This window comes from Eulemur rufifrons, chromosome 6 (assembly GCF_041146395.1).
Source record: "Eulemur rufifrons isolate Redbay chromosome 6, OSU_ERuf_1, whole genome shotgun sequence".
Lineage (NCBI taxonomy): Eukaryota > Metazoa > Chordata > Mammalia > Primates > Lemuridae > Eulemur > Eulemur rufifrons.
This window is the reverse complement of record NC_090988.1, coordinates 67643010-67670634: the sequence shown is the minus strand read 5'-3', so window position 1 is coordinate 67670634 and position 27625 is coordinate 67643010. Positions and strand designations below refer to the sequence as shown.

The 27625-nt window shown below is 38.0% G+C and overlaps 1 protein-coding gene across 1 annotated transcript; it reads left to right on the top strand.

Annotated features, from left to right (window-relative positions):
- The first annotated feature begins 516 nt into the window (after window positions 1-516).
- Window positions 517-27625, top strand: SAAL1 (serum amyloid A like 1). Its single transcript, XM_069469671.1, has 12 exons — window positions 517-1248; window positions 3569-3682; window positions 7765-7848; window positions 12204-12283; window positions 13950-14009; window positions 14142-14257; window positions 14898-15078; window positions 17869-17951; window positions 18040-18228; window positions 24335-24531; window positions 26305-26397; window positions 27426-27625. Exons 1-12 carry the CDS (start codon window positions 1114-1116, stop codon window positions 27516-27518), a joined length of 1425 nt encoding a protein of 474 aa, XP_069325772.1. The 5' UTR covers window positions 517-1113; the 3' UTR covers window positions 27519-27625.

Here is a 27625-nt window from a genome sequence, read left to right as displayed (position 1 = left end):
GTCTTCCTGAAAACAAGGGCCTGTTCAGTACCATTGGGATGATCAATAAATATCATTGTTTTTATTTTTTAAAAAAGATAAGGCACTAATAAACAATAGCAGGACTTGGGGATAAAACTATATGTCTAAACATGGACCATACTATATGGACCATAAATGGACCAATGATAAGCCTATAATTATATGTTCCATAAAATGGAAAAGATAGTAAGAGAATCCTATGAACAACTTGAGTAATAAATTTTAAAACTAGACTAAAAAATCAACAAATCTTAGAAAAATACAACTTATAAAAACTGACTAAAGAAGAAATGAAAATCTGGATTATCCTATAGTTATTTTAAGAGATTGACTCTTCCCACAAAGATAACAGTGGGCCCAGATGGTTCTATAGACAAATTTACCCCTAAAGGGAAATAATTCCAATTTTACACAAAAAATTCCAGAGAACAGAAATGAAAATATTCCCCAACCCTTTTCACAAGGGTAGGGGAACTTTGACACCAAATAAAATAAAATAAAATAAAATTAAGGAAAATGCACAAAAGCAAAGGTACCCTGAGTTACCATGGATTGGCCCTAGCAGTGACCATCTCTAGGTTCAAAGTTTAGCCTGAGGTTATGCCTCTTACATCATCCCAGAAGATGCTGGAATCTTGGATAGGGGTATTCTCAGACACCCCACACAGTTTCTTTTCCAAGTCAGACTCTCTCCAGATACCTGGGTCTTGCTGGCTCAGGTATCTCTGGTTACAGTGGACTGTTTCTAGGCCCTTCTGTGTCCAGGCTTGAGATTCACATCTGTACCAGAGACACTGGCTTTTTCTCTGCTTCCTGCCTGCCCTCTTCCTTCTCGATCAGATAAGAGCTCCGGGACAAATGGAATATCTGGTTCAGCGAGGGTGATAAATAACCAGGAGCACGATCATGCCCCAGTCCTGAGTAGGACAGGGTTGTGGAGATCAAGCCACGTGGGCCGGCTCCCAGGTGGCGGGTCTTAGACAGCAGGTGGCGCTATGGCGGGAGCCGCGCTGGGCGCGCCTGGCCCTCTGGCTCAAGGAAGCCTGTCGCCTCCTCCTTGGCTTCCGGCGTGGATCCAGACGCGGCCAAGTCATGGACCGCAACCCTTCGCCGCCGCCACCGAGTCGGGACGAGGAGGAGGACGGCGAGGTGGCCGGGGGAGACTGCATAGGAAGCACGGTCTACAGCAAGCACTGGCTCTTCGGCGTCCTCAGCGGGCTCATCCAGGTGTGGAAACTCGCGCCACGAGGGCTTTCCCTGCATCTTCCGGGCGCCCGGGCGCCGCCTCCGGCAGCCCCTCCGGCCCGGGCGCCGCCTCCGGCAGCCCCTCCGGCCCGGGAGCCGTCATCCCCAGGCGCGAGCTGCGGGGTCTAACGCCTTGCGTTCCGGCCGCTTCGGCGTACCCCCAAAACTGCCTGGGGCCACTCCAGTGCCTCTCGGCACAAAGGGATGTCTAATGGCAGAGATGCTGAAATGCTTGTGATTATTATTTTTCACTTTTGCAAATCCTCCAAAAATATCTGACCATGTAAATACATTGCTCGGGTTTTGCTTCCCATTTCCACTCTCATTTCTGAAGCCCAGGTCCTAATTTATATATTTCGTGGGCAGTTCTTATATCAAAAACGTGGCTTCATCACCTACTAGCTAGCGGTTTGAGCACGTCACCTAACCACTCAGAGTCTCTGTTTCTCTCTTAATTTCTATAAAATGGGGTTATAATGTAATATTGTATATAGGGTCATTGTGTAGGTTAACTGAGATTGTAACGGCCATAGCGTGCTTAGCATGGTGTTCGGCTTATAGGAGGCTCTCAGTAAATGTGACTTTTCTTCTCCCCACCTTTTCCTGACTGGTTTCCCTGCTTCCAATCTCTGTCTTCTCCAGTCCATTTTCTACAGGCTTCCAGAATTATCTTCCTTAAAAACGGCTGTTGATGATACTCCTCTTAGTTCCCATAGCCTACAAGAGAAAAATGGGTGTTTCTTAGCTTGGAATCCAGGGCTCTTTACAACTTTTCCAGCATCATCTGCCGGTGATACACTGTGTTCCATCAACACAAATTCCCAAACATGCACCTAGATCCTTTCTTAACTCTGAAGTCTTGTACTTCCTCTGAATGCTCTTTTCCTCCTTTTCACATGACAAACTACTATTCTTTCTCCAAGAGTTAGCTTAAATATCACCTCCTATGAGCAATGTTCCCCAACTTCTCCCAGGAATAGGTTATTGGTCCATCATTTTTGCTCCCATAACTTTGTCCACAATTCAAATAAGTCACTTAGGCCGGGCGTGGTGGCTCACGCCTGTAATCCTAGCATTCTGGGAGGCCGAGGCGGGAGGATCACTCAAGGTCAGGAGTTCGAGATGAGCCTGAGCAAGAGCGAAACCCCCTTCTCTACTAAAAAATAGAAAGAAATTAACCGGACAATTAAAAATATATAGAAAAATATTAGTGGGGCATGGTGGCGCATGCCTGCAGTCCCAGCTACTCAGGAGGCTGAGGCAGGAGGATCACTTGAGCCCAAGAGTTTGAGGTTGCTGTGAGCTAGGCTGACACCACGGCACTCTAGCCCTGGGCAACAGAGGGAGACTCTGTCTCAAAAAAAAAAAAAAAAGATACTTTGAAGATAGTCTGTTTGTGACCTCTAAATGATTGTGGGTTAATAGCACATTAAGTTGTCACTTAACATTGTCAATAAGTTCTTGAAAACTGTGACTTTCAGTGAAATGGCTGATAACAAAACCAGTTTTATCGTAGGCTAATTGATATAAGCAAGAGTTAATTTCCTCAAGCATATTTCTGGACACAAAAATATCAGTAAGTTTCTAAATGAAGACCCAAAACACTTCTAATATTAAATATTAAGATAAATGTGAGCTACGTATACATGTAGGAAAGAGAAATAACAAGATAATTATTTACTGAATTTTTGGTGAACCTGTGAGTGAAGGTGGTCGTAGTGGTGGTGGGTTAAATTAAGGAATAAATGTTTACTAAGTGAAAATTATAAGGAACCACACAGTTCAAAAACAATAACAAAGGCTCGCTGAGTACTTTCATACCATATCATTTATTGTTGTGTGTCTGTATGAAATCAATAAAGTAGACAATAGTAAAATTTTTATTTTATAATAATTTGTATTCATTTATTCATTTTCCAACTTGCTTATTCTAATTGAGGGTCAAGGGTGGCTGGAGCCTAATCTGGCAGCTCAGGGCACAAGGCAGGAACCAGCCCTGGACAGGACACCATCCCATTGCAGCAGGTACACTTACACACACACCCACACTCAGGCTGGGACCACTTAGATACACCAAATAACCTAACGTGCACATCTCTGGGCTGCGGGAGGAAACTGAAGTACCTGGAGCAGACCCATGCAGACATGGGGAGAGTGTGCAAACTCCGCACAGACGGTGGCTCCAGCTGGGAATTGATTTGTATTCTCATAAGTTTTATAACAAAAACGTTATTCGAGGATCTGCTAGGGAGTGCTGTGGACAACTTTTATTCATCTCTTTTCCTTGTTTGTGTTTTTGAAGTTTGTTAGCCCTGAAAATACCAAATCCAGCTCAGATGATGAGGAGCAGCAGATGGAGCTTGATGAAGAAATGGAGAATGAAATTTGCAGAGTATGGGATATGTCCATGGATGAGGTATGAGGCTGGAAATGAAACTCTGAAAAGACTGTTGGGTGAGGAAGTGGTGAATGGATTTTTTAAAAAAATTCCAGTCCTTCACTCTCTGGGGAAAGGCTTTAGTTAGTGTCTGTAACCACTCACATATAGAGTACAAGGGAATGAAGTCCCAGGAGCTGTAAATGCTAAACTTTTGTCTTTGAGGCTGGAGGATCAGAGCTCTCATTAAATTTGGGCTAAATATAATATAGTCATCTGGGCTTGGAGTTTTCTTTGTGGGAGGGCTTTTTGTTTTGTATGGGTTTTTTTTTTTTTTAGTTTTGTGTATTTATTACTTTTTGAAAATAACAGTTTTATTGAGGTATAATTCACTACCATAAAATTCACCATTCTTTGTTTTTTAGTATAGTGTAGAAAAAACTATAAATTAAATTCCATTAATAGGTATAGAGCTATTCAGGTTACTTTGTGTCCTTCAAGGAATTTATCCATTTCACCTAAGTTGTTGAATTTATTGTTACAAAGTAGTTCATACTGTTATGTTATTATCCTTTTAATATCTGTAGAATCTATTGTGATATTACCTCTCTTGTTCATGATATTGGGAATTTGTGTCTTTTGCCTTTTTTTTACTGATCAGTCTGGCTAGAAGTTTAACAATTTTATTGAGCCTTGCAAAGAATCAACTTTTGGTTTCATTGATTCTTGTTGTTGTTGATCTCCTATTTATTGTTTTCTATTTCATTGATTTCCACTGTGTTCTTTATTATTTCCTTTCTTCTGCTTACTTTGGTTTAATTTGCTCTTCTTTTTCTAATTTCTTAAGGTAGAAGCTGAGGTCGTTCATTTGAAATCGTTCTTTTTTAGTATAGGCATTTAGCACTGTAAATTTGTCCCTAAATATTGCTTTACCATTATCCCACAAATTCTGATATGCTGTGTTTCAGTTCATTTAGTTCTGAAAACTTTCTAGTTTTCCTTACTTTTCTTTGGTTCATAGGCTATTTAGCTGTATGTTATTTAGGTTTCAAATATTTGGGAATTTTTCACATATGTTACTATGGTCAGTGGACACACTGAATCCTTTTAAATGTATTAAAACTTGTTTTATGACCCAGAATATAGTCTATCTTGATAAATGTTTTATGTTCACTTAAAAAGAACGTGTATTCTGCTGTTGCTTGGTGGAGTACCTTATAAATGTCAATTAGATAAAGTAGGTTGAGAGTATTAAGTCTACTTTCTATCCTACAGTTATTGAGAAACTATGGTTTAAAAAAATTTATCAATCTGTCAATCCTGTTAAATACATTTTTTTAAAGAAATAGAACCTGTTTTTTAAATGAAGTATTAGTATGAAAATCTCAATTTTAAAATAGAGGAAACAGTTGCTGTTTAAATGAGATGATCAATGGAGGGGAGGGTCATGTTCTTTGGCCTCCTCTTTGTCCTCTTACAGTAGCTCTTGAGGCACCTCTATAGAACTGAGCTCTCCTGATCATTGAGTCCTCTGGCATAAAGTCCTTCCAGTGAGATTATATCTCAGCCTTGTATCCTATCGCTCTGTGACCATGAGTTGTGTGTGTGTGTGGACCAGAGACCTCTGAATACTTCCTGTACTTTCATGTGTTGATGCACTGTTCATGCCAGCCTACCTAGATTGGCCTCAAGCTGGTAAAATCCTTCTCACTGTTTATGGCCCCGCTTAAATGTCACCCCCTCTATGATGCAGCCCCAGAAATTTTAGGCAGAATTAACCTCTCTTATTTCTGTGCTCCCATGGAATCTGTTCACTCTATTGTATAACTTATCTTGTTAGTTACTGATTCTTTTGACTCTCTCTGTTTCCTGATAAAGTTCCTTTTCATCAACGTGTAATGTCGCCTCTTCAGAGATATCTTCTCTGATATATCTAAAGTAGCCACCCTTATCTTGGTTTCTAGGACATACCATCTTTTTTATTTTCTTTGTAGCACTTAGAAATTATATAGTTTAGTTGCTTGTATGTTTATTGTTTGTTCAGTCCTCTAGAATGAAAATTCCATGGGACCGAGACCTTATTTAGCCTGTTCGCTGATGTGTCCCCAGAGCCTAAAACAATTCATATTAGGTTTTTCAGTAAATATTTGATGAATAATGAGTGAATGAATGAATACCTGAGAGGTAGCATGGTATAGGGGTTAAAAACGTAGCCTTGTTGGGTGCAGTGCAATGCTTCTGTAGTCCCAGTTACTTGGGAGGCTGAGGCAGGAGTATCGTTTGAGGCTGCAGTGAGCTACGATCACGTCTGTGAATAGCCACTGCACTTCAGCCTGGGCAACATAGTGAGACCCCATCTGTTACCAAAACAAACAAACAAACAAAAAAAAAAACACAACACATAACCTTGAGTCAAATTCATCTGGGTTCAAATCCTAGCTCTGTTCTACTGAGACGATATAATCTTAGACAGGTTGCTTAGCTTTTTAAACTTCAGTTTGTTCATTAGTGTAATGGGGTTAATAATAACTGTTTCATAGAGTTATTTTGATAATTAAATGAGATAATATGCAATAAAAATAAAATTAAAAAAAAGAAAAACAAATGAAATAGTATGCAAACCACTTCACTATGTCTGACATTTAATACTTGTTCAATGACTGTTAATTGCCATTATTGTTACTGTTGGTGTTGATATAGTTAGGCCACCCTTGTACTACTCTGGGAATTATTAACTCTCATTAAATTAAAAAATTTCTCCATGCTACAAAGAATTGCCCACATGCAAACTAGCTGAATTGCTTGCAGTGGTGAGTATCTGCTCTCATAACTCAATTTGGAGCAAATCTTTGAAAATACCGTTTTCTCTGACAGTGTGTCTCTTCCAGTGAGCAGTTATGCAGATTACCTCAGTTTCAGCTGCTGTGGAGGATAATTGCCTCCTTCTTTGAGTTGCCCCAGGGTCCTTCCATGTGAATTTTCATATAAGCCATGCAGTCTATGTTTTAAGTTAAACCTTCCCAAATTATACCTCAAATTTGGTGAAAATTAGAGGCAATGGACAGCCAGAAACTTATTTTTATTTATATATTTTATAATGTGAGTCCCCACAGCTACTGATTTAGTTTTTATGTCCCCATTCTTAGGTGAGATTTGGTCCATTTGGGGTTACATGTCCACTCCAGGCTCATTCACCTGTGTGGTGGGCCTCTTTAGGAACTGTGGACTGGGCAAACTCTCTAGGAAGAAGTTATGAGGCTGCTGTCGCAGTTACATTGTGATCAGAAGTTTTTTTCTGTTGAAGATTTTGAAAACACAAGTCTGGACATGACCCAATAGCAATTCTCACTTGTTTCCCCTATCGTGTTTTAAGCTCTTGGAGGACAAGAATTATGTTTTACTCTCTCCCGTATCTTCAGCTTCTAGCATAATAATTGGTGTATAATCAGCAAATGTGTTTGTGTAAGTTAATGAGAATTCCTGATGGGTAGAAAAATCGTTAAGGTAAATAGATTCAGGGCAGAAAAAAGGATAATCCTCTGGAGTTTCACAGTTAGTTTAGATTTGTTTATGGAAATGCTCCATTGTCTGGGATCAGATGCCACAATAGCTCTCTAATATTACTTTTATTTGTTGACACAATTCTTTTTTTTTTTTTTTGAGACAGAGTCTCACTCTGTTGCCCGGGCTAGAGTGAGTGCCGTGGTGTCAGCCTAGCTCACAGCAACCTCAAACTCCTGGGCTTAAGTGATCTTCCTGCCTCAGCCTCCTGAGTAGCTGGGACTACAGGCCCATGCCACCATGCCCGGCTAATTTTTTCTATATATATATTTTAGTTGGCCAGATAATTTCTTTCTATTTTTAGTAGAGACGGGGTCTTGCTCTTGCTCAGGCTGGTCTCGAACTCCTGACCTCGAGCGATCCGCCCGCCTTGGCCTCCCAGAGTGCTAGGATTACAGGCGTGAACCACCGCGCCCGGCCACAATTCTTAACTTTATGGTTTGGTTTTCATTCCTTGTGTCTGAAAGGAGGTTATATGGAATTAAGTATTTTTTGTGGCTGCCTAAACTACAAAAGAGGAATATTCAACATCCAAGTTAATAATCATTTTTTATTTTCAGGATGTGGCTTTATTTCTCCAAGAATTTAACGCTCCTGATATATTTATGGGAGTACTGGCCAAATCCAAGTGTCCTCGATTGAGAGTAAGTATGTACATTTCTACAGCCTTCCTCTTTGGACTAATAATAGCAGATAGTGCTGAATAGTCTTTCATTTTTCTCATTTTGATTTTCCTACTGGCTGTAAATCAACAAATGTTTATTGCAGATGTTTATTGAACATATGTGGCAGAACAAGGAGCAGTGCCCAGACTTCCTGTTTCTCAGTTCATTGTAATTTTTTACTCACAAAATCTTCTGTTGCTTAAAAACTATTCTAAACTCAGCCTGTTGCTCAAGACTTCCACAATCTATACCTAACTCACCTTTCCAGCATAAAGTCTACCTTCCAGATGGCCCTTCTGGTTTAGCCAGGTCTGTCTACTCCCTGTCTCACCAGCTTACTGTGGTCACCATCTCCATGCCTCCCTTAGTGTGCCTTCTGTCCCCTCTCAATACTTGCATCTATTCAAGGTGGCACTTTTCTCCACGCCTTCCCAAATAAGTAAGCTGTCAGTGGTCATTGCTAATAGTAAACTCCCAAGAACAACAGATAAAGACTGAATGAGAGGTCTTTATGTACTATGCAGTGTACTGTGCTTTATTGCCATTTGAGTTGCCATGTGCTGTGCATATCATGCATGATTAGTAAATGTCTGCTGAATAATTATAATCATGAATAACTACTATTTACTGAGTATTTGGTTTTACTACTCCTAGGAGGTACACTTTTAAAGAACTAAGTCTCAGGTAAAGATATGTGTCCAGGGTAACAGAACTAGGAAAGAATGGAGCTGGGTTTTGAGCCTAGGCCTGACTCCAATATTACCACTGTACTGTACTGTCTCTCTTTCTTTGAGATTATAAAATGGAGAATTCTGTAGTATTAATATATTTTCACAAATTGAATGTTGAATTAAAATTTTTATTTAGCAGAATGTTCCACCTGAATTAGGGCCTGATTATCCACTTTTCCCTTGGGTCCTTATGTTAATATAAAGATTTGACAATTACGTGATTTTTCTCCTTGATTTTTCTAGCTTAAATATATTGACTCACAATTAGTACTTAAAGAGATAAGTTTATGTCAAGAATGGCACCTTTTAGGAATTAGTCATATCGTTGTATATGTCTGCTAGCCGTGCTCTACTACAGCAGTGATTCTCAGCCTCGCCACACACTGGAATGACCTGGGATGAGGGCTCTCAAGCTTCAGCATGTCCCAGCATCACTGATTGCTGAGCCCAGCCCCAGAGTCTCTGATCCAGTAGGTCGGGGTAGGGTCCAGGATTTCTATTATGTTCCCAGGTGATGCTAGTGCTCTGGACTATTACCACACTTTGAGAAGCTTTCCCTTAGGGAACTTTTAAAAATCCTGAGTCAGGTCATGGCCCACATCAGTTAAAACAGAATCTCCAAGTGTGAGGCTCCAGGCAGCTTTTTAAAGTTCCCCAGGTGATTCCAGTGAATAGTCTAGACTGAGAAACTTGATCTTTTATTGGAAATTCTATTGTTTCTTCTTTAGTGCTTAAGGGAAATGTATGTGTTTCTTTTCTGCTCCTATTCTCTTTTAATCTTTTCCCAACATTTGACCACTCACATTTTATTGAAACGCCATTCCTGTAGCTTCTGTGCCACCTCACTTTCTGGTCTCTGACCTCCTTAGTCACTCCTCTCTCACTTTCATTGACTTTTTTTTTCTCCCTTTTTCATACTTCCCTGAGTATGGACTCTTTCTAAGGTGTAGACCCTGATCTACACCTTTTCTCTTTATATCCATTTTCTTAGTGAACTCCTGTACTTTTTACACCATTAGGTTGCAGCCTTGCCTGTAGGATCAAAGCCCTGACTTCCCTTCTGCTCACTGGTGTCATATCTCCAACTTTCTTCAGGCATTCTCTTCTTGCATGAGGGACAGTTGTCCCTCAGTATTTGTAGGGATGGTTCCAGGACACCCCCACCTCCATGTATATCAAAATCTGTGCATACTCTAGTCTTGCAGTCAGCCTTGTGAAACCTGTGTGTAGGCACAGTTGGCCCTACTTATATGCAGGTTTTGCATCCTGAGAATGCTGTATCTTCAATCCATGTTTGGGTGAAAAGAATCTGCACATAAGTGGAGCCGCACAGTTCAAAACAGTATTGTTCAAAGGTCAGTTGTATTTTCTAATCCCAAATTCCATTGTCCTAACTCAGTGATTATTATATTTACCTGATAATAAAAATCAGTTGGTGTGCTTGCAGTAGTTTCCTAGGCTCCACTCTGGAGATTCTGATTCAGTAGAGGTAGGAATTAAAAGTCTATTGATATATTTTTAACAAGCTCTCTGAGTGATTTTTATGCTCCAGTGAGTTTGGAAACACTGTACTATCTGAACTCATTGTGTCCTTTCATACACTTTCTTTTCCAATTTTCCTGTCAGTGGAGAAGCAGTATTTCCGACTGGGGAAATGAGGCAACTTGAAACCTAAGAATCATGTTCAGTTGCTTTCTCCCTTCGCCTCCCATCAGGTTATTTTGCATTCACCTTGAGAGTCTTCCTCAGCTTCATCGCTTTCCATGCCTGCCTCATCAATCACAGCCGGCATTCTCTTGCCTCTTGAATGCTGAGGTGCAGTATGGAGTGGTGGCTAAATGCTCAGGCTCTGAAGCTCTGTTATTTCCTAGTGGGAGATCTTAGGCAAATTGCTTAACTTCTCTGTGCTTTAGTTCCTCATCTGAAAAATGGGGATAATAATAATACCTACGTCATAAGTTATTTTATGAAATGATACCTGAAAAATACTTAGAATTGTGCCTGGCCATAGTAAGTACTAATAAACATTAACTGTTATTACTGAAGGAAACTCTTAACTTCTCTTAGACTTCTTTTTTTTTTTTTTTTTTTTTTTTGTTGAGACAGAGTCTCACTTTGTTGCCCAGGCTAGAGTGAGTGCCGTGGCGTCAGCTTAGCTCACAGCAACCTCAGACTCCTGGGCTTAAGCGATCCTACTGCCTCAGCCTCCCAAGTAGCTGGGACTACAGGCATGCGCCACTATGCCCGGCTAATTTTTTCTATATAGATTTTTAGTTGTCCATATAATGTCTTTCTATTTTTAGTAGAGACGGGGTCTCGCTCAGGCTGGTCTCGAACTCCTGACCTTGAGCAATCCACCCGCCTTGGCCTCCCAGAGTGCTAGGATTACAGGCGTGAGCCACCGCGCCCGGCCTCTTAGACTTCTTTTCACTATACAATAGTCCCCTGCTTATCCTCGGGGGATAGGTTCTGAGACCCCAGCGGATGCCTGAAACTGCAGGTAGTGCCAAACTCTGTGTATATATTATGCACAAATTTCTTTTTCCTTCCTCACAGTTTTGCAGATAGATGATTTGTTCTTACCGTAGATCTTACCAACCTCAGCATACAATTTTTTTTTCTTTCTTTATTAAGTTGAGAACTTTCACCTTTTCACTTAAGGGAAGCACTTTACGTCTACTCTTTGGCATATCTGAATTGCCAGCATCACTACTCTTGTACTTTGGGGCCATTATTAAGTAAAATAAGGGTTGTTTGTGGTCAGGTGTGATACCATGGCAGTAGATCTGATGACCACTACGGCTAGTAAGTGACTAATGCAGATAGTGTATACATTGTGGATAGGCTGGACGAAGGGAGAATTCACATCCTGGGTGGGACTGTGTGAGATTTCATCATGCAATTCAGAAAGGTGTGCAATTTAAAACATGAATTGTTTATTTCCAGAATTTTCCATTTAATATTTTTGGACCAAGGTTGACTGCAGTTAACTGAAACGGTGGATAAGGGGGGACTACCGTAATGCATTATGCATTTTGCTGCCAGAATAATCTGCCTAAGATGTTATTTCAGCATCTTGTCTCCCCTTCTTGAGTACCTTCATGACTCCAAATAAGCTCCCAGATTAAGTCTTACTCTTCACATGGCATTCAGAGCCATTAATGTTGATTGTTTGTACCTGCCATATTTATCTATGCTATTTACCCACTTTGTGCTACACCCAGAATATTTCCTTTATTGTCTACTGGCCACATACATTATTCCCTTCCTGCCTTTACTAATACCTTTCCCTGTTTGCACATCTTTCTTCTTGTTTGTGTATCTGAATCCTACCAATCATTTAAGACTCATTTTATCTATCACATTTCTTCTTCCATAGCTCCTGTTTTTGATCTTTATTTTTCTTGTGTCTTCCATACCTTCTCAAACACTGTGCGCTTGTCATGGTTATGGTACAGGCAGTATATGTGCTTTTATATCCTGCCTCCCATCCTCTTCCCACCAAAACTTGGCTCAGTGAAAGTTTTTGTTCAAGTCTTTGTATTTATATATATTTGTCTTTCACTTCAAAGCCATTGTAACCTGTGAAATTTTATTTGGTAGGAAATCTGTGTGGGAATTTTAGGTAATATGGCCTGTTTCCAGGAGATATGTGTGTCCATCAGCAGTGATAAAAATCTTGGGTAAGTCTTACATAATAGTTATTTTTTAATAGATTCATATTTCACATTCCTAAGGAAATTTCTAATACATAGGGAAGATAGGGAAATATGAAATATAATCCTTCTTTTGTCTTGATGAACACTCTCCAGGAACTTAATTGTATAATGTTGGTACCAGGGGCTTGCACACTGTGTTTGGACAAGGTTCAGGATTTAAGCCTGTTTTCTTCATCACTAGCAAAGGGACCTGAATCGTTAACAGATGGTTGTGAGCTAGATAGGGGAAGAACCACTGGGGCAAAACTTGTAGATGGAAGCAGCAAACTAGAATCTAAAACAACCTGGGCACAGGGAATCCAAGGACTCAGAGAGCTAGAGTCTTGAGACACTAGATTTGTTGAACAGCGTCATCCTGAAAGCTCTGACTTAGAGAGTAGGACTTACCAACAGACTAGAAGATAAAGGGTTGCTTCTGTGACTAAAAGGCTTTCATACATCTGCTTGGAGTCTAGTTCTTTTCTACATTTGGGAAAATTCTGGGGAGAGGGTTTTTTAATGATGGAAACCCTGGTAATTACTTTAGGAGATCTGAGAATACCCTAAAATTATATGTTAAATTTTGTGGGCATATTCATTTTCTAGGCAGAGGGTTCATGGCTGTTAATCAAAATATCAAGGAAATTTGTGCCAAAAATAGGTTAAGAAAACTGTTCTAGGCAGTTCTTGTCTGGGTTTGTTCCAGTTCAAATACCTGGGTCTCTTTAAAAAAAAAAAAAAAAAAGAGGTGATTACATCTTCCTGGTTCAAGATATTTATTCCTCAGTTACTTACAGTCATTCATGGAATAAATGACTCAGGATTATGTTTGGCTGCTAGTGTTCTCTGTCAGAAATCTGGTAATGAAAAATGTTAAGTTTTTAAAATTTAATTAAATGCTTATCTTAATATGGCACAATTTACATTGCTAATGAGATATAAATTTGTTCAACCACTTCAGAACAGTCAGGCATTATCTAGTCAAGTTGGAAGATATGCATATGCTATGACCCACTGATAGGTATATAATAAGAGAAACTGTGCACAGGTACATCAGGATACTCATACAAATATTATTATAGGAGGATTTCTTGAAATAGCTCAAAGTTGGAATCAACCTAAATGTCCATCAAAAGTAGTCTAGAAAAATAAATTGTGTTATATTCATACAATGGAATGCTCTAGAACAATGAATAAAAGAATAATAGCTACAGGAACATCATGGGAGGATCTTATGTACGTGGCTTTGAGCAAAAAAAAAAAAAACCTAAGACACCAAAGAATAAGTACGGTATAATTTCTTTCATATAAAGTACAGAAGCCAAACCAAACATATATAAAGTAATAAAACTATAAAGCAGAGTAAGGAAATGATTGCTGGAAAACTCAGGGTGGTAATCATTTCTAGAAAGGAAAGAGAACTGTGATTTGGAATGGACACATGGGGGTTCCAGAGATGCAGCACTGTTCTGTTTCTTGGAAACATGAGTGTTTGCTTTATAATTTTTCATTAACTATAGAGTTGTATCTTATAGGCTTTTCTATATATATGCTATATTTCACAGTAAAAATATTCACAAAATTAAATGAAAACTCTGATATTTGAAATGAGAGAAGTTAAGCATATAATTTAACTATTTTGTTTTTGTAGGCAGGTGTTATTGCACTGTTTGTATGATTCAGACCCGCCTACTCTGCTGGAAACAAGCAGGTATGCTTTTCTCTTCCTGGATTCTATAAAGTTACCCACAAGGGAATCTAGGAAAATAGAGTTAATTCTTCATTCTTGACTTTCCTTTACTGTTTTTGAAAGATAGACATTAAGGTCACATTTATCACGTAGGTTGTTGCTTACTTGCCTTTCCCAGACAGAAGTGGCCAGTGTCTGGGTTGAAAGGATCCGGGAATATCCAGCTATTTATGATAGCATTTGCTTCATCATGTCAAGTTCAACAAATGGTAAGTCACCATGTAATCTAGGAAAAATGTTTTAGGTTTTATTTGTTAGGAAACCATGTAAGTATTTATGGAAGTCACTTTTTTTAAAAAGGCTAAATGTAAGGTGAGAAAGTTTTTTGATTCAAGTTATAAAATTTCTTCATAAACTCACTGATAAATTCCTTGTTTAAAAATGAAGGAAGGCTGGGCACGGTGGCTCATGCCTGAAATCGCAGCACTTTAAAAGGCTGAGGCAGGAGTATCACTTGAGCCCCAAGAGTTGGAGATCAGCCTGGGCAACATAGTGAGACCTTGTCTCTACAAAAAATAAAAAAATTATTGGGTCATGGTGGCACATACCTATAGTCCTGGCTCCTTGAGAGGCTGAGGCAGAAGGATCACTTGAGCTTAGGAGTTCAGGGCTGCAGCGAGCTATGACTGCATCACTGTACTACAGCTTAGGCAACCAAGGTGTGACCCTGTCTCATTAAAAAAAAAAAAGAAGAAGCAAATTTAAACATAGGAGGTAAACAGATTACCCTTGGAGTAAGTACCGCTTTGCCAAGATTTAGCTTTCCTAGAATAACTCTAGGAATTTTGCTTAATGTCGTTATTTTTAACATTCTGTTTTTTACTTCAATATCTGTTTTATTCTCTATAGTTGACTTGCTGGTAAAGGTGGGAGAGGTTGTGGACAAACTCTTTGATTTGGATGAGAAACTAATGTTGGAATGGATTAGAAATGGGGCTGCCCAGGCTCTGGACCAACCCCAGGAAGATTCTGAAGAGCAGCCAGCATTTAGGATTGTGCCCTGTATACTTGAAGCTGCCAAACAAGTACGGTAGGTGAGCTCTTTTATGCAAAATGTTCTGGAAAAATCCAATTGCTAGAAGTATTCTTAGATATAAAAGTCTTCTTACATTCCTTTCAAACAGCCAATCTTTGTTAGGTTTGATTCTTTACTAATATTTGTGATGACAATTGTCTTAGTCCATTTGTATTACTATAAAAGAAAACCTGAGGCTGGACAATTTATAAAGAAAAGAGGTTTATTTGGCTGACACTTCTGCAGGCTGTACAAGAAGCATGGTGCCAGCATCTGCTTTTAGTGAAGGACCCAGGATTGCTTCTATTCATGGTGACAGCCAGTGCATGTAGAGATCACAGGGCGAGAGGAAGCAAGGTCGGGGGAGGTGCCAGGCTCTTTTTAACAACCATCTCTCTAGGCAATTAATAGAGAGCTCCTTCATTACTGCACAGACAAGGATGAGGATGGCACTAAACTGTTCCAGGGATTCACCCCCGTGACCCAAACACCTCCCATTAGACCCCAACTCCAACATTAGGTATTAGATTTCAGTGGACAAACATCCAAATTATAGCAATAATGTATTTGCTCTTTGCAAGAATGATAATAGTTACAAAGTTCCTATTCTAATATCATTTAGCTATAGGCTGTTATTCAGCACTGATTGTGGTTTATGTCTTCCTCATTAGCAATTTTATGTAATTTAAAACAAAGAGAAAAAATTTTCTTGTGCTTTATTTTACATTGAACACTTAACAACTTCTTCAGTTAATGTTGGGTATCATTTATTTTCTTGCTCCTTGTGTTTACATGCCAATCAATCTTCGCTAAGTGACTGACTTTTGAACTTTAATGTCTTGCCAAGAGAGATTACCAGGTTATAGGTCATTGAAACTGCTTATTGCTAGTCACTAGAAAATTAATTTTTGAATTGATCTGCTTAGTGGTCAGTAGTGCCACCTTCATGCTTAATAAGCCACATGAAAACCTATTACTTTTATATCCTTTATCCAGTTGATCACTAAACTCATCATTCTTCCCTGAAATCTGCTTCATCAGTCTTCTCAATCTCAACAGATGATGTAATCATTATCCCATTTGGATAATGTGGAAGAAAAATGGAGAAGCCATTACTGAGTCTTTCCCACCCTACTCTTGTCCCATGACCAATTTCTAAGCCTTATTCCTGACTTTTTCTGGGATCCCAATCGTGCCAACCTGGCCACTGTTGTCTCTCACCTGGAGAACTAACTGTCACTATCTCTTACCTGAGTCTCCTATCTCTAGGCTCGCTCCTTCCAGGCCTGTGCTTTAGAGAACTAACTGTCACTATCTCTTACCTGAGTCTCCTATCTCTAGGCTCGCTCCTTCCAGGCCTGTGCTTTAGAGCCGTCTTTGCAAAGCACACACATTCACCGTCTCATTTTCATACTTCAGACTTTCTAGTTGGCCTTCCTTAGGATAAGGTCCATATTTTTAAGAAAATACAATTTTTTTGGCCGGGCATGGTGGCTCACGCCTGTAATCCTAGCACTCTGGGAGGCCGAGGTGGGCGGATCGTTTGAGCTCAGGAGTTCGAGACCAGCCTGAGCAAGAGCGAGACCCCATCTCTACAAAAAATAGAAAGAAATGATCTGGACAGCTAAAATATATATATAGAAAAAAAATTAGCCGGGCATGGTGGCGCATGCCTGTAGTCCCAGCTACTCGGGAGGCTGAGGCAGAAGGATTGCTTGAGCCCGGGAGTTTGAGGTTGCTGTGAGCTAGGCTGACGCCACGGCACTCTAGCCCGGGGAACACAGCGAGACTCTGTCTCAAAAAAAAAAAAAAAAAAAGAAAATACAATTTTTTTAATTAAAAAAAAATAAAATTGTTTTTTAAAAAAATTAAAAAAAATAAAGTCTTGCACAGTGCCTCTCCATCCTTATTCCTTGTACTCTGTGTTTCAGCTGTGTGAAATTTTCTTCATTTCTTCAACTGAACCCATCTCTCTTGCCTCTAAGCCTTTGTACAGTATGTTTCCTTTATCTCAAACACTTTGCCCCTTCAGGTTTCTGTATAAACATTATTTTTCATTTACCTTCCCTGACCCTCCAAACTGAATTAAGTCTGCTTGCTTTGTGGTCTTCTAGCCCCTGGAACTTCCTCTAGTGCTGTATTCATATCATTATATTATAATTACCCCTTTAATTATCTTCTTTCCTTTTAGACTGTAAACTTTATGAAGATAGGGATAATGTCCTATACATCTCTGTTTTCCCAGCCCCTAACATAGTGCCTGAAAGAAGTAGGTACTTAAATAAATATTTGCTGAAACATCATTTTAATTGTTTACTATCTTTTCACTTAACTGTTTGGTTGAAGAACTAAGATTTTGAGTTTCTGAGAATCTAAACTGTTGATCATAAACATGATACGGTTTTAGTGTTCTCAGCTAGGGAGCTAGGATAATCCTGAGAAGTTACATCATTATTGTCAAATCTGGGTGCAGTGGACTTTACATTGATACAAAAGGCTCAGTCATTTTTTGTTCTGATTATTCAAGTAAACTAGAAGAAGTATCAAGTAGCAGGTCTCTGAATTATTGCTTTTGTGGGATAAAGCCAAAAAGAATTTTTACCTTTTGATTATATTACATGATTTGTTTCTTTTTGCTGTCTCCCCTACTAGAATTTAAGCTGTAGTGAGCACAGAGATTTTATTCTGTTCCCTGTTTTACCTTCAGTGTCCAGAGCAGGCTAGCACAGAGTAACAAATATTTGTTGAATGAATGCAATCCCCTCGATAGTACAGTTGTTGATTCAATGTTTTTGCTTTTTTTAGTTCTGAAAATCCAGAAGGGCTTGATGTTTATATGCATATCTTACAGCTGCTTACCACAGTGGATGATGGAATTCAAGCAATTGGTAAGGTGGTTTATTGAGATGCACTATAGCTACTCATTTAATTACTTGCTGTTTTAAAATTACTACTTTCTTTATCATCTTTATTAAGTACAGTGTCCTGACACTGGAAAAGACACTTGGAATTTACTTTTTGACCTGGTCTGTCATGAATTCTGCCAGTCTGATGATCCACCCATCATACTTCAAGAACAGAAGACAGTGCTAGCCTCTGTTTTTTCAGTGTTGTCTGCCATCTATGCTTCTCAGGCTGAACAAGAGTATCTAAAAATAGAAAAAGGCAAGTATCATTTCGGTTCACTAAATTAAATTTTAGTCTAGTCTGAAAGCCCAGGCTCGTGTTTGTTCTTCATTTATTTCTTCCATCTTTAAAAAATGCTTTTGTTCCCCTAATTACAAAAATATTACATGCTAAATATAAAAAAATTTGTAAAATTTATAAAGGACATCAAGGAAGCCTAGTGCTTATAATCTCACCATCCAGAAGACAATTACTATATACATACACACACACACACACACACATATTTTTTTAAAGTCCTGCTTTTTAGCCAGCTTCTTTCATTTAGAAATATAAAATGAATAGTTTCCTATGTAAACACATGTTCTTTCACAGCATGATTTTTATGACTGCAATTAAATCCATGATTCATCTAGAATTTATTCTGGTGTTATATATGAGGTATACTTCAATTTATTTTTTCTTATAACTGGTACTATGCGTCAGCGTTATTTTTCCAGAGGGCCAGTTGACTCAACATCATTTAGTGAATAATACAGCTTACCACACTGATTTGAAATTTCATCATTACTGTTTTTTAAATTCTGTTTTATGTTTTATTCAGTTCCATTGCTCTGTTCATGTATCAGTAGCCATAGTATTTTTTAAGTATTAAGGTTTTATTTTTTAATACCTAGTAGGGCTAATCCCCCTTCATTCTAATTTTTCAGAATGTTTTTGACTATTTTTGTTTATCACTGAATTAGATTGACAAGTTCCAAAGACAAAAACAAAAAAAATCTTTCTAGTATTTTTATTAAGATTATGTTAAATTTATAGGGTTTCCAAGAACATATTCTGCTTTTACATTTGTTCAAGTCTTATTTTGTATCTTTCAGTAATGATTTTATGGTTTTCTTCATATAGATGTTATATATCTCTTAGTAGGTTTATTCTTAGATATTTTATCTTTTGGGATGCCATTGTCTATGACATTATCTTCCAGTGATAATTGTCCTTGGAATATATGAAGGCTATTATTGATTTTTGTATATCAATTTTGCATCCTGTAACTTTACTGAATTCTCTTCCTGTTTTTAATAGTTGCTCCAGTGATAGTCATGGGCTTTATCTGGTATTGCTTCAGCTTTAAGTTAGATATGTTTTATCACTTTTTGAGCTCTGATTTCTTTTTCTTATCTAATTGGGCTGTCTGGTTCCTCTGGTGTTAAATAATAGTGGTGGTAGAAAACATCCTTACCTTGTTCCTGACATTATTGGGAATGATTCTAGAATTTTACTATTAAGCATTATTTTATTAAGAGTTTTTAATCAAAAATGAATGTTGAATATTTTCAGGTCTTTTCTGCATTTATGGATAGGTTACCTCATTGAGAAGGTGGGATTGAGTACAGACCTGAGGGAGACCACAGAGGGAGTCCTGTGAGTACTTGGGGAGGAAAACATTCCAGACAGAGGGGAAAGCAAGTGTAAAAGCCCATACCAGAAGTATGCCTGGTATGTTTGAGGAAGAACAGTGAGGACCCATGTGGCTGGGGTGGATTTAGCAAAGGGAAGAGAAGTAGCACGTGAGGCCAGAGAGGTAGGGTGGAGGCCTGATTTTGCCTTTGACTCTGAATGAGGTAGGGAGCCATGGAGAGTTTTAAGCAGAGGTTAGATAGATATGAACTGACTTTAATAGGCTCCTTTGTTGATAAGAAATGTATGGGCACAAAAGAGAGACTAGTTACAGGCTTCTGGAGGCTCTCGATACTTGAGTTATAGCAAGAGATGTTATAACTTGGACCAAAGTGGTAATAGTGGAGGTTATGGAAAAAATAGATTCTGATCATTTTTAGGTAGTGCCAGTAGATTTTGCTGACAGTTAAGATGGGGAGGCTGAGAAAAGTCAAGGATCTGTCTGGCATTTTTTTTCCCAAAAACTTGCCATTTATTGAGATTAGGGAAGACTGGTTTTAAACATTTTAAGTTTGAGATGTCTGCTAGATGTCCACATGGAAGTATTGAGTGGGCTGTTTGAGTCCAGAGCTGAGGGGAGAAGCCTGAGCTAGAAGTACAAATGTTAGACTTGTCAGTAGTTATGCTTTTTAGATCTTCTATAACCTTGGTGATTTCTGTTGACTTGATTTGATGTGAAATAAGAGGAAAATTAACATCTCTTACCACAAATACGTTTGTCTTTTTCTCTTTATTATTTGTAGTTTGCTTAATGTGTGTTGATGTCATGTTATTTGCTATATAGAAATTCATTGTAAATTGCCCATCTTTCTCTCTTTTAATGCTTTTTTGGCTTCAGTCTTGATAAGATATAAAGATTACAACCCCTGTTTTCTTTTTGCTTTCATTCACCACTGATACTTTTGTCTATTATTTGCTTTTCAACCTTTCTAAATACTTTGTTTTGATTTCTTTTTAACAGGTGAGTTAAACTTATTTACAAGTATAGGTTGAACATTCCTAATCCAAAATGCACCAAAATCCAAAACTTTTTTAGCACTGACATTTTCAAAGGAAGGATTTTCAGATTTGGGATATTTAATTGGTATCATGCAAATATTCCAAAATCTGAAAAAATCTGAAATCTGAGACACTTCTGGGTCCTAAGCATTTTGGGTAAGTGATATTCAACCTGTATTGATATAATAGTTGTGTTTGATCTGAGTGCTGTCATGTATTTTCCATTATATATGTTTACATTTGAGTATTTCACTATATGGTTTATTTGCTCTGTTTTTTTGTATAGTTCTAACATTGAAGAAGATTTGTATTTTTGGTCTAGTGGTTACCTTTGTAATTATAACTGCCCCTAAAATTCTTTTTTTTTTTTTTTAATTCTTAAAATTTAATAACTTGAGAGAGTTATGCCTCAGTGTTGCCTATTCTTTATCAACTTTTCCAGGTACTTTCAAATTACAAATTAAGTGTTGGGGGGTTGGCATTTCTGAATTATATCTTAAAATATTTGTTCTGATCCATCATTTTGGTTTCTTCTTTGAGGGTATAATTATGTTTACATGGTATCTCCTTTCCTTTCTTCCATAACTTACTTTCTCCATTTAACAGAAAAAAAAAAAAAAAACAAAAAACCAAAAAACTCTTTATTTTCCTTCCATTCATTTTGCTTTTTCCTTCCTGACCTCCATGTCCCTTGTGTTTTCAGCAATGTCTCTTCTCCCTTGTTCTCCTGGCAGTTCTGTCTTCATTTCTGCAGTGCCTTCATTTCTTCTTTTTTCTTTGAGTTCTACCAGCTCAGGTTTCCTCTTTTGTTGTCTTTTACTTCTTAATCTAAACTCTTGTATCTCTGCTTTGTGCTTGATTACATGTTGTTGTTTTAAAACTCATGGCTAAATATTATCTCAGTATTCGTAAGCTTCATGTCAATTTTTTTGTGTGTTCTTTATCTGCCTTTTGTCTTTTGTGTGCCTTTATTTATTTATTTTTTGTAATGTTTTCATGTTGCTCCTATGTCTCTTTCTTTTTGCTTGCTCATCATTGTATGAATTGAGATTTTCCTAGGCCAGCTGTTTGCAGGAACTTCATGCAGAAGAGGGGCTAAGGCTATGTTCTAGGTGAATCGCTGGGTGTGTGAGTCTTCTAGCTCTTTTTCCCAGGTGAGAGGTAGCTGTGGTAAAATCTTATCTTTCCCCTTGCCATTTGCTTCCTGCAGATATGGCTTGTGTATGGGATTACTCATTCAACCTCTCTTCCTTTGCTTCTTAGAACCCCCACAGAAGCACCAGCTGCCATCTTGCTTGGGTATTCCTAGTGTTGCAAACAAGGGATTCTAGATTTACACCTCAGAGTGTGCTTTACTTTAGAGAAGTAGACTTTTCTGACCCTTTCTGAGATCTACAGCCCCAGGCATCCTCTCACCTGTCTTTCTTTTACCTCCTATTTGATTTTCACTGCTTTTGCTGCTTTTTATACCTACCTTGTGTTTGAAGTTTCAGCTGTGTCCTACTTTTATCCAAGCTGGAGTTTGTTTCTGTTGCCCATTCTCTTTGTTTCTTCGAGGTGATTTCTGAAAGGAAAAAGGGAGATATGCTGACTTTGAACCCCAATATTCTTTCTAACCTCATTGTATATGTATAATCTTTCTGTTGAAAACCACACATAGAGTTTTCATTTGTAATACTAGGAGCACATCTTGATGTTATAGGAATAGGTGTTCTTTATTCTCTTCCCTCTCCACATCCCCTTCTTCCCAAAACTTTATGTATGATTTCTATGATTGGGGCAGACAGTGTAAAGACATTCCGTTAACTCCAATGCAATGATTAACCCTCTCCCTTTCACCCTGCCCTTAGCCTTGAATAGGGGCATTGTAGAGTTAGGGCTGGGGGTGAGAAAGAGAGACAAGAGAGGCTGGTATAGATTGATGTGACCTTCACAGAAATCCTAGAGTAAAGAGTTAGGCTTTAGAGGCAAGAGTTGGTAATAATACAAGAGAGTGGAGGTAAATCTAAGAGGAATATAATAAAGCAGCCAGGCAGGGTAGGTGCTCTGAAAAGTTGACATTGGGTTGAGAAATAAAAGATAAAAGGATTTCTTTGGTTGTTAATTTTTTAAAAATGTCATTTTCATGTACTGTCAATGACTTAAGTTTGATTGTGTACAGTTAGGTTTTTTAAAAATGAATATATTTGGGGGCTGGGTGTGGTGACTCATACCTGTAATCCTAGCACTGTGGGAGGTTGAGGCGGGAGGATTGCTTGAGGTCAGAAATTCGAGACCAGTCTCAGTAAAAGCAAGATCCCATCTCTACTAAAAAAATAGAAAGAAATTAGATGGGCAACTAAAAATAGAAAAAAAATAGCTGGGCATGGTGGCACACGCCTTATAGTCCCAGCTACTCGCTTGTAGTCCCAGCTACTCAGAAGGCTGAGGCAGGAGAATTGCTCAAGTCCCAGGAGTTTGAGGTTGCTGTGAGCTAGTCTGATGTCACAGTGCTCTAGCCTGGACAACAGAGCTAGACTCTGTCTAAAAATAAATAAATAAATAAATAAATATATTTGATTCAGAGCTACAGAAAGCTCTCTGGGTTTGTAATTATTAAGCGGAAATGGTAAAGTCAGAAGCAGTGATTGATTCAGAATGAGGTATCTTTTTTTTTTTTTTGGAGACAGTCTCACTCTGTTGCCCGGGCTAGAGTGCCATGGTGTCAGCCTAGTTCACAGCAACCTCAAACTCCTGGGCTTAAGAAATCCTTCTGCCTCAGCCTCCCGAGTAGCTGGGACTACAGGGATGCGCCACCATGCCTGGCCAATTTTTTTTTCTATATATATTTTTAGTTGTCCAGCTAATTTCTTTCTACTTTTTTAGTAGAGACGGGGGTCTCACTCTTGCCCTGGCTGGTCTCAAACTCCTGACCTCAAGCAATCCTCCTGCCTTGGCCTCCCAGAGTGCTAGGATTACAGGCATGAGCCACTGTGCCCTGGCCCAGAATGAGATATCTTTAAGCATGTTGATGCTATAACATATATTTTGAGTCTGAGCTTTATTTTTATGTTCAGTTTTTATTATAAGCTAATTTAAATGATTATTTAGTCTTTTAAGAAATCATATGAATATTTTTCTGTTAAACTTAGTAAAACATAACATTTAAAAGCTTTGCTTAAGATTGTTATGGGAAAATTTAAAATTAAGATTCTTTTTTCACTCTGTTCGAGGCCCTGCATGATAGAGCTCTCGCCCAACTCTCTAAACCTGTCCCGTGTCGCTCCTCCTCTGGCGCACTAGGCTGGAGCCAGAGCAGACTCATTTTTGTTCTTCAGACCTTCCATGATTTTTTCTTTCTGGATGGAGCTCTGCTCTTGATCTCTCTACCTGAAACGTTTTCTGGGCTCTTTGCGTTGCTGATGCTTCTTATGCTGTAGTTCTCGACTCAGCGTCACCTTTTTAGAAAGTCTCTCCTCTTTTATTCTCTTCATAGAACTTACCAAAATCTGAAATGATCTACTTAATTTACTTATTTGAAAGTATAAAATTGTAAGCATCTGAGGTCTGATGCCTTGATGATCTTGTTTACCACTATATCTATAGTATCTAAAATACGATGTCTAGCACTTGTTCAATATGTAAGAATGAATGAATGAAAAACCAAACTTAACTGGCCAATTCCATGCCTCTTGATTTGTTTGTACAGTAGGTCTTCCTCTAATTGACAGCCTAATTCGGGTCTTACAAAATATGGAACATTGTCAGAAGAAAACAGAGAACTCGACAGAGTCTAACACAGAAGAAACTAAAGAGTCTGATTTAACCCAAGATGACTTCCACTTGAAAATCTTAAAGGATATTTCATGTGAATTTCTTTCTAATATTTTTCAGACATTAACAAAGGTAGGAAAGAAGTATTAATGGTTTCTTTATCAAAAGAAAGTATGGATTACATAATGCCACAGACATTATTATTACTGCTTTTTTTAATGTAAAAATTGTATAACTATATTATATAATTTGGGAAAATAAAGAAAAATCTTATATCATCATAAGTTTATAATATTAAACCAACTGATGTGGTTTATCTGTGTATGCCAAATATATGCATGTGTTTATGTGCATTGTATTTATAAATGCATTTTTCACATACTTTGACCCAGTATGTACAATTTTTATAGCCTGATCTTTTCACTTAACATGCTTATAAAAGCATTAATAGTCATTTTTCTTGACTCTAGATGAATTGACTGAAAGACTTCTAAGAGCCAGTTTGTTTACTACATAATTTGGCAAATAACCAGTTTTCAAAATTTATTGCAAACTTGTTTTAAGGAATATTCTTTCTGATTATGTGCAGTGATTATTTGCATATTCTTTGACCATATTCTTTCTATCCATATATTTATAAAAATATATTTATGAATATAACTATGAAGAATACATTCATACAATTCATACTCACTGAATTTTTTCAGGACGATTCTTTTTTTTTTTAAAAAAGCTTCTCTTATTCTGGTGAATTGTTTTTTTTTGTTTGTTTGTTTGTTTTGTTTTTTTGCGAGGTGTCCTGCTTCCTTTCACCATTTTTGTATAATATTTTCCAGAGAGTTTATTACCTTAGCATAGGTTTTTAGAAGTTAGATTACTGGGTACAACATAATAAATGTGGAGGGGGCTAAAACATAATGGCTGCATATTGCCAGGATGCTGTTGACATGCGAAAATGGTGGTTTTACTTGACCTTTATTATTAGATATTATTTTTATATCACATAAAGTTCAACAGGTGACAAATTGTGCTTTATTTTGATTTGTACTTTCTTATTCATGATGTTGAATATCTTTCCATGTATTTGTATATTATTTATGTTTCCTGCTTTTATAAATTTATCCATTTTGATTATGTATATAAACTCTTTGGGTAATAGATCTTTTGTATATTCACTGTGTTTTTTCCCCATTTTTTGCTGTTGCTTTTGTTTTTCGGAGAGAGGGGCATAGATATTTCTTAATGTTTAAGTTGCAGGAACATAGAAGTAAGGAGGGCTAAGAATATAGCAGGGGTGTGTCATGAAAATTCTTATATGCCATATTTAGGGAATTTGGACTTAATCTACAGGAAACTGAGGCACAACTAAAGATTTTTTTCTTATAAGTATCAAGTGATATGATCAGTTTAGAACAATTACTCCAAAAGCAATAGAGAGGAAGGATTAGAGAGAGCTGAGGCTGGAGGCCAGGAGACCAACCAACAGGCTCTTGTAGTTGATAATCTTCAAGAATAATCTGAAAAATAATGAGAACCTAAGCAATGGAGTGTGACTGGAGAGGAGGGGTGGAAGAAGAGAGAGATTTAGTAGAGTAGGATTGAACACCTGGCAGGGGGCAGGGGGCGTTGGTCAGCAGCAGGGAAGAAGGAAAAGTCTTGTCTGTGTTCCAGGTTTTTAGTTTGTGCAGCAGGATGGATGGTGGTGCCCTTCACTGAACTAAGGACTACAGTGGAGAACATGTTTGTGTTGTTTAAGCCTCCTTGATTGGTGGGTTCAGTTTGGGACATTTGAAATGCCTATAGGATCGGTAGAGAATTATATATACTGACTTGTATTCATTCATCAATTATAGCTCTAGATATTTTCCTGTTTTTACATTAAATCTTTTTGTTTGTTTGTTTTAGGAGACTGTGGCTCAGGGACTAAAGGAGGGCCAGTTGAGCAAAGAGAAGTGTTCCTCTGCATTTCAAAACCTTCTTCCTTTCTATAGCCTTGTGGTGAGTATGGGTAAATGTATAGGTGGCTCCATTTCATAGGATTTTTAAATAAAATGTTTTCAATTAACCACTTGATTTCAAGGCCATTGTCAAAAAAGGGAGTGCATACAATTTACATGGCTTAATGCCTTTTTCAGAAAGATGACTGCTGGAGAATTCATAGCACTGGCCTGAGTAACAATTTGAAGAGGAAAGAGTCAACACTGAATTTATAGTACCCCTCTCTGTTATGAAGGAGATAGCATATATATTAAGTGAATGTAAGATTCTTAGAAATATTCTTAGGAATAGCAGGTTTGTATCGTTCTTCAAATGACATCACATTTGCTACCATTAGAGGCAATTTCAAAATAGGAACTTTTTGCCGGCAAGGTGGCTCACTCCTGCAATCCCAGCAACTCAGGAGGCTGAGGTGGGAGGATTGTTTGAGGTCAGGAGTTCATGATCAGCCTGGGCAACATAGTGAGACCCCATCTTTACAAAAAAAATTTTTTTTAAATTAGCTGGTGCTAATGGTAGTGCACGCCTGTAGTCCTCACTTCTTGTGAGGCTGATATGTGAGGATTGCTTGAGCCCAGGAGTTCAAGACTCCAGTGAGCTATGATCACACCACTGCACTCCAGCCTGGGCTAAAGAGCAAGACCCTGTCTCAACAACAACAACAAAAAATGGGAACTTTTTTTAGGAAAATGAAGTATGGAATGTGAGAGTGAAAGGACATGTCATCAAGGCGAATGCTAATAAAACTCCAGTAATAGACCCTAAAAGGGAAGCAGCAGGAGGAAAAATACCAGCTCAAGAGTAAAACAGAATGGTAAAGGATAGTTATTTTCTTGGTAACAGTCATTTCCTCTGATAAACAGAACTATTTAGAGAATACTATTATTGTCATCTGGGAATCTATCAGCATTTCTTTTCCATCGCACTATTTAGAAACCACAGGTAGAACGTTTTTATAGTCAATAGTTAATATTTTAAACCACCTTTTCCTCTACTACATTTATTTCATTCTTTTGTTTGACTCACAGGTGGAAGACTTTATCAAAATCTTACATGAAGTAGATAAGGCCCTTGCTGATGACCTGGAGGAAAGCTTCCCAAGTTTGAAGGTTCCTACTTAAAAACTGAATTGGAATTCCTTCTGTACCAGAAATAAATTTTATTTTCCTCATTGACTATTGAAATTGACATATAGGAAATAGTAGATAAAGTTCATATTAAACCATAA

What these genes read in the sequence shown, in the direction of transcription:
- SAAL1 (XM_069469671.1), top strand. Translation starts at nt 1,114, where the DNA reads ATGGACCGCAACCCTTCGCCGCCGCCACCGAGTCGGGACGAGGAGGAG. An exon ending in TCCTCAGCGGGCTCATCCAG is followed by an intron (nt 1,249 to 3,568) that starts GTGTGGAAACTC and finishes GTGTTTTTGAAG; the next exon opens with TTTGTTAGCCCTGAAAATAC. An exon ending in TGATGGAATTCAAGCAATTG is followed by an intron (nt 17,952 to 18,039) that starts GTAAGGTGGTTT and finishes ATCTTTATTAAG; the next exon opens with TACAGTGTCCTGACACTGGA.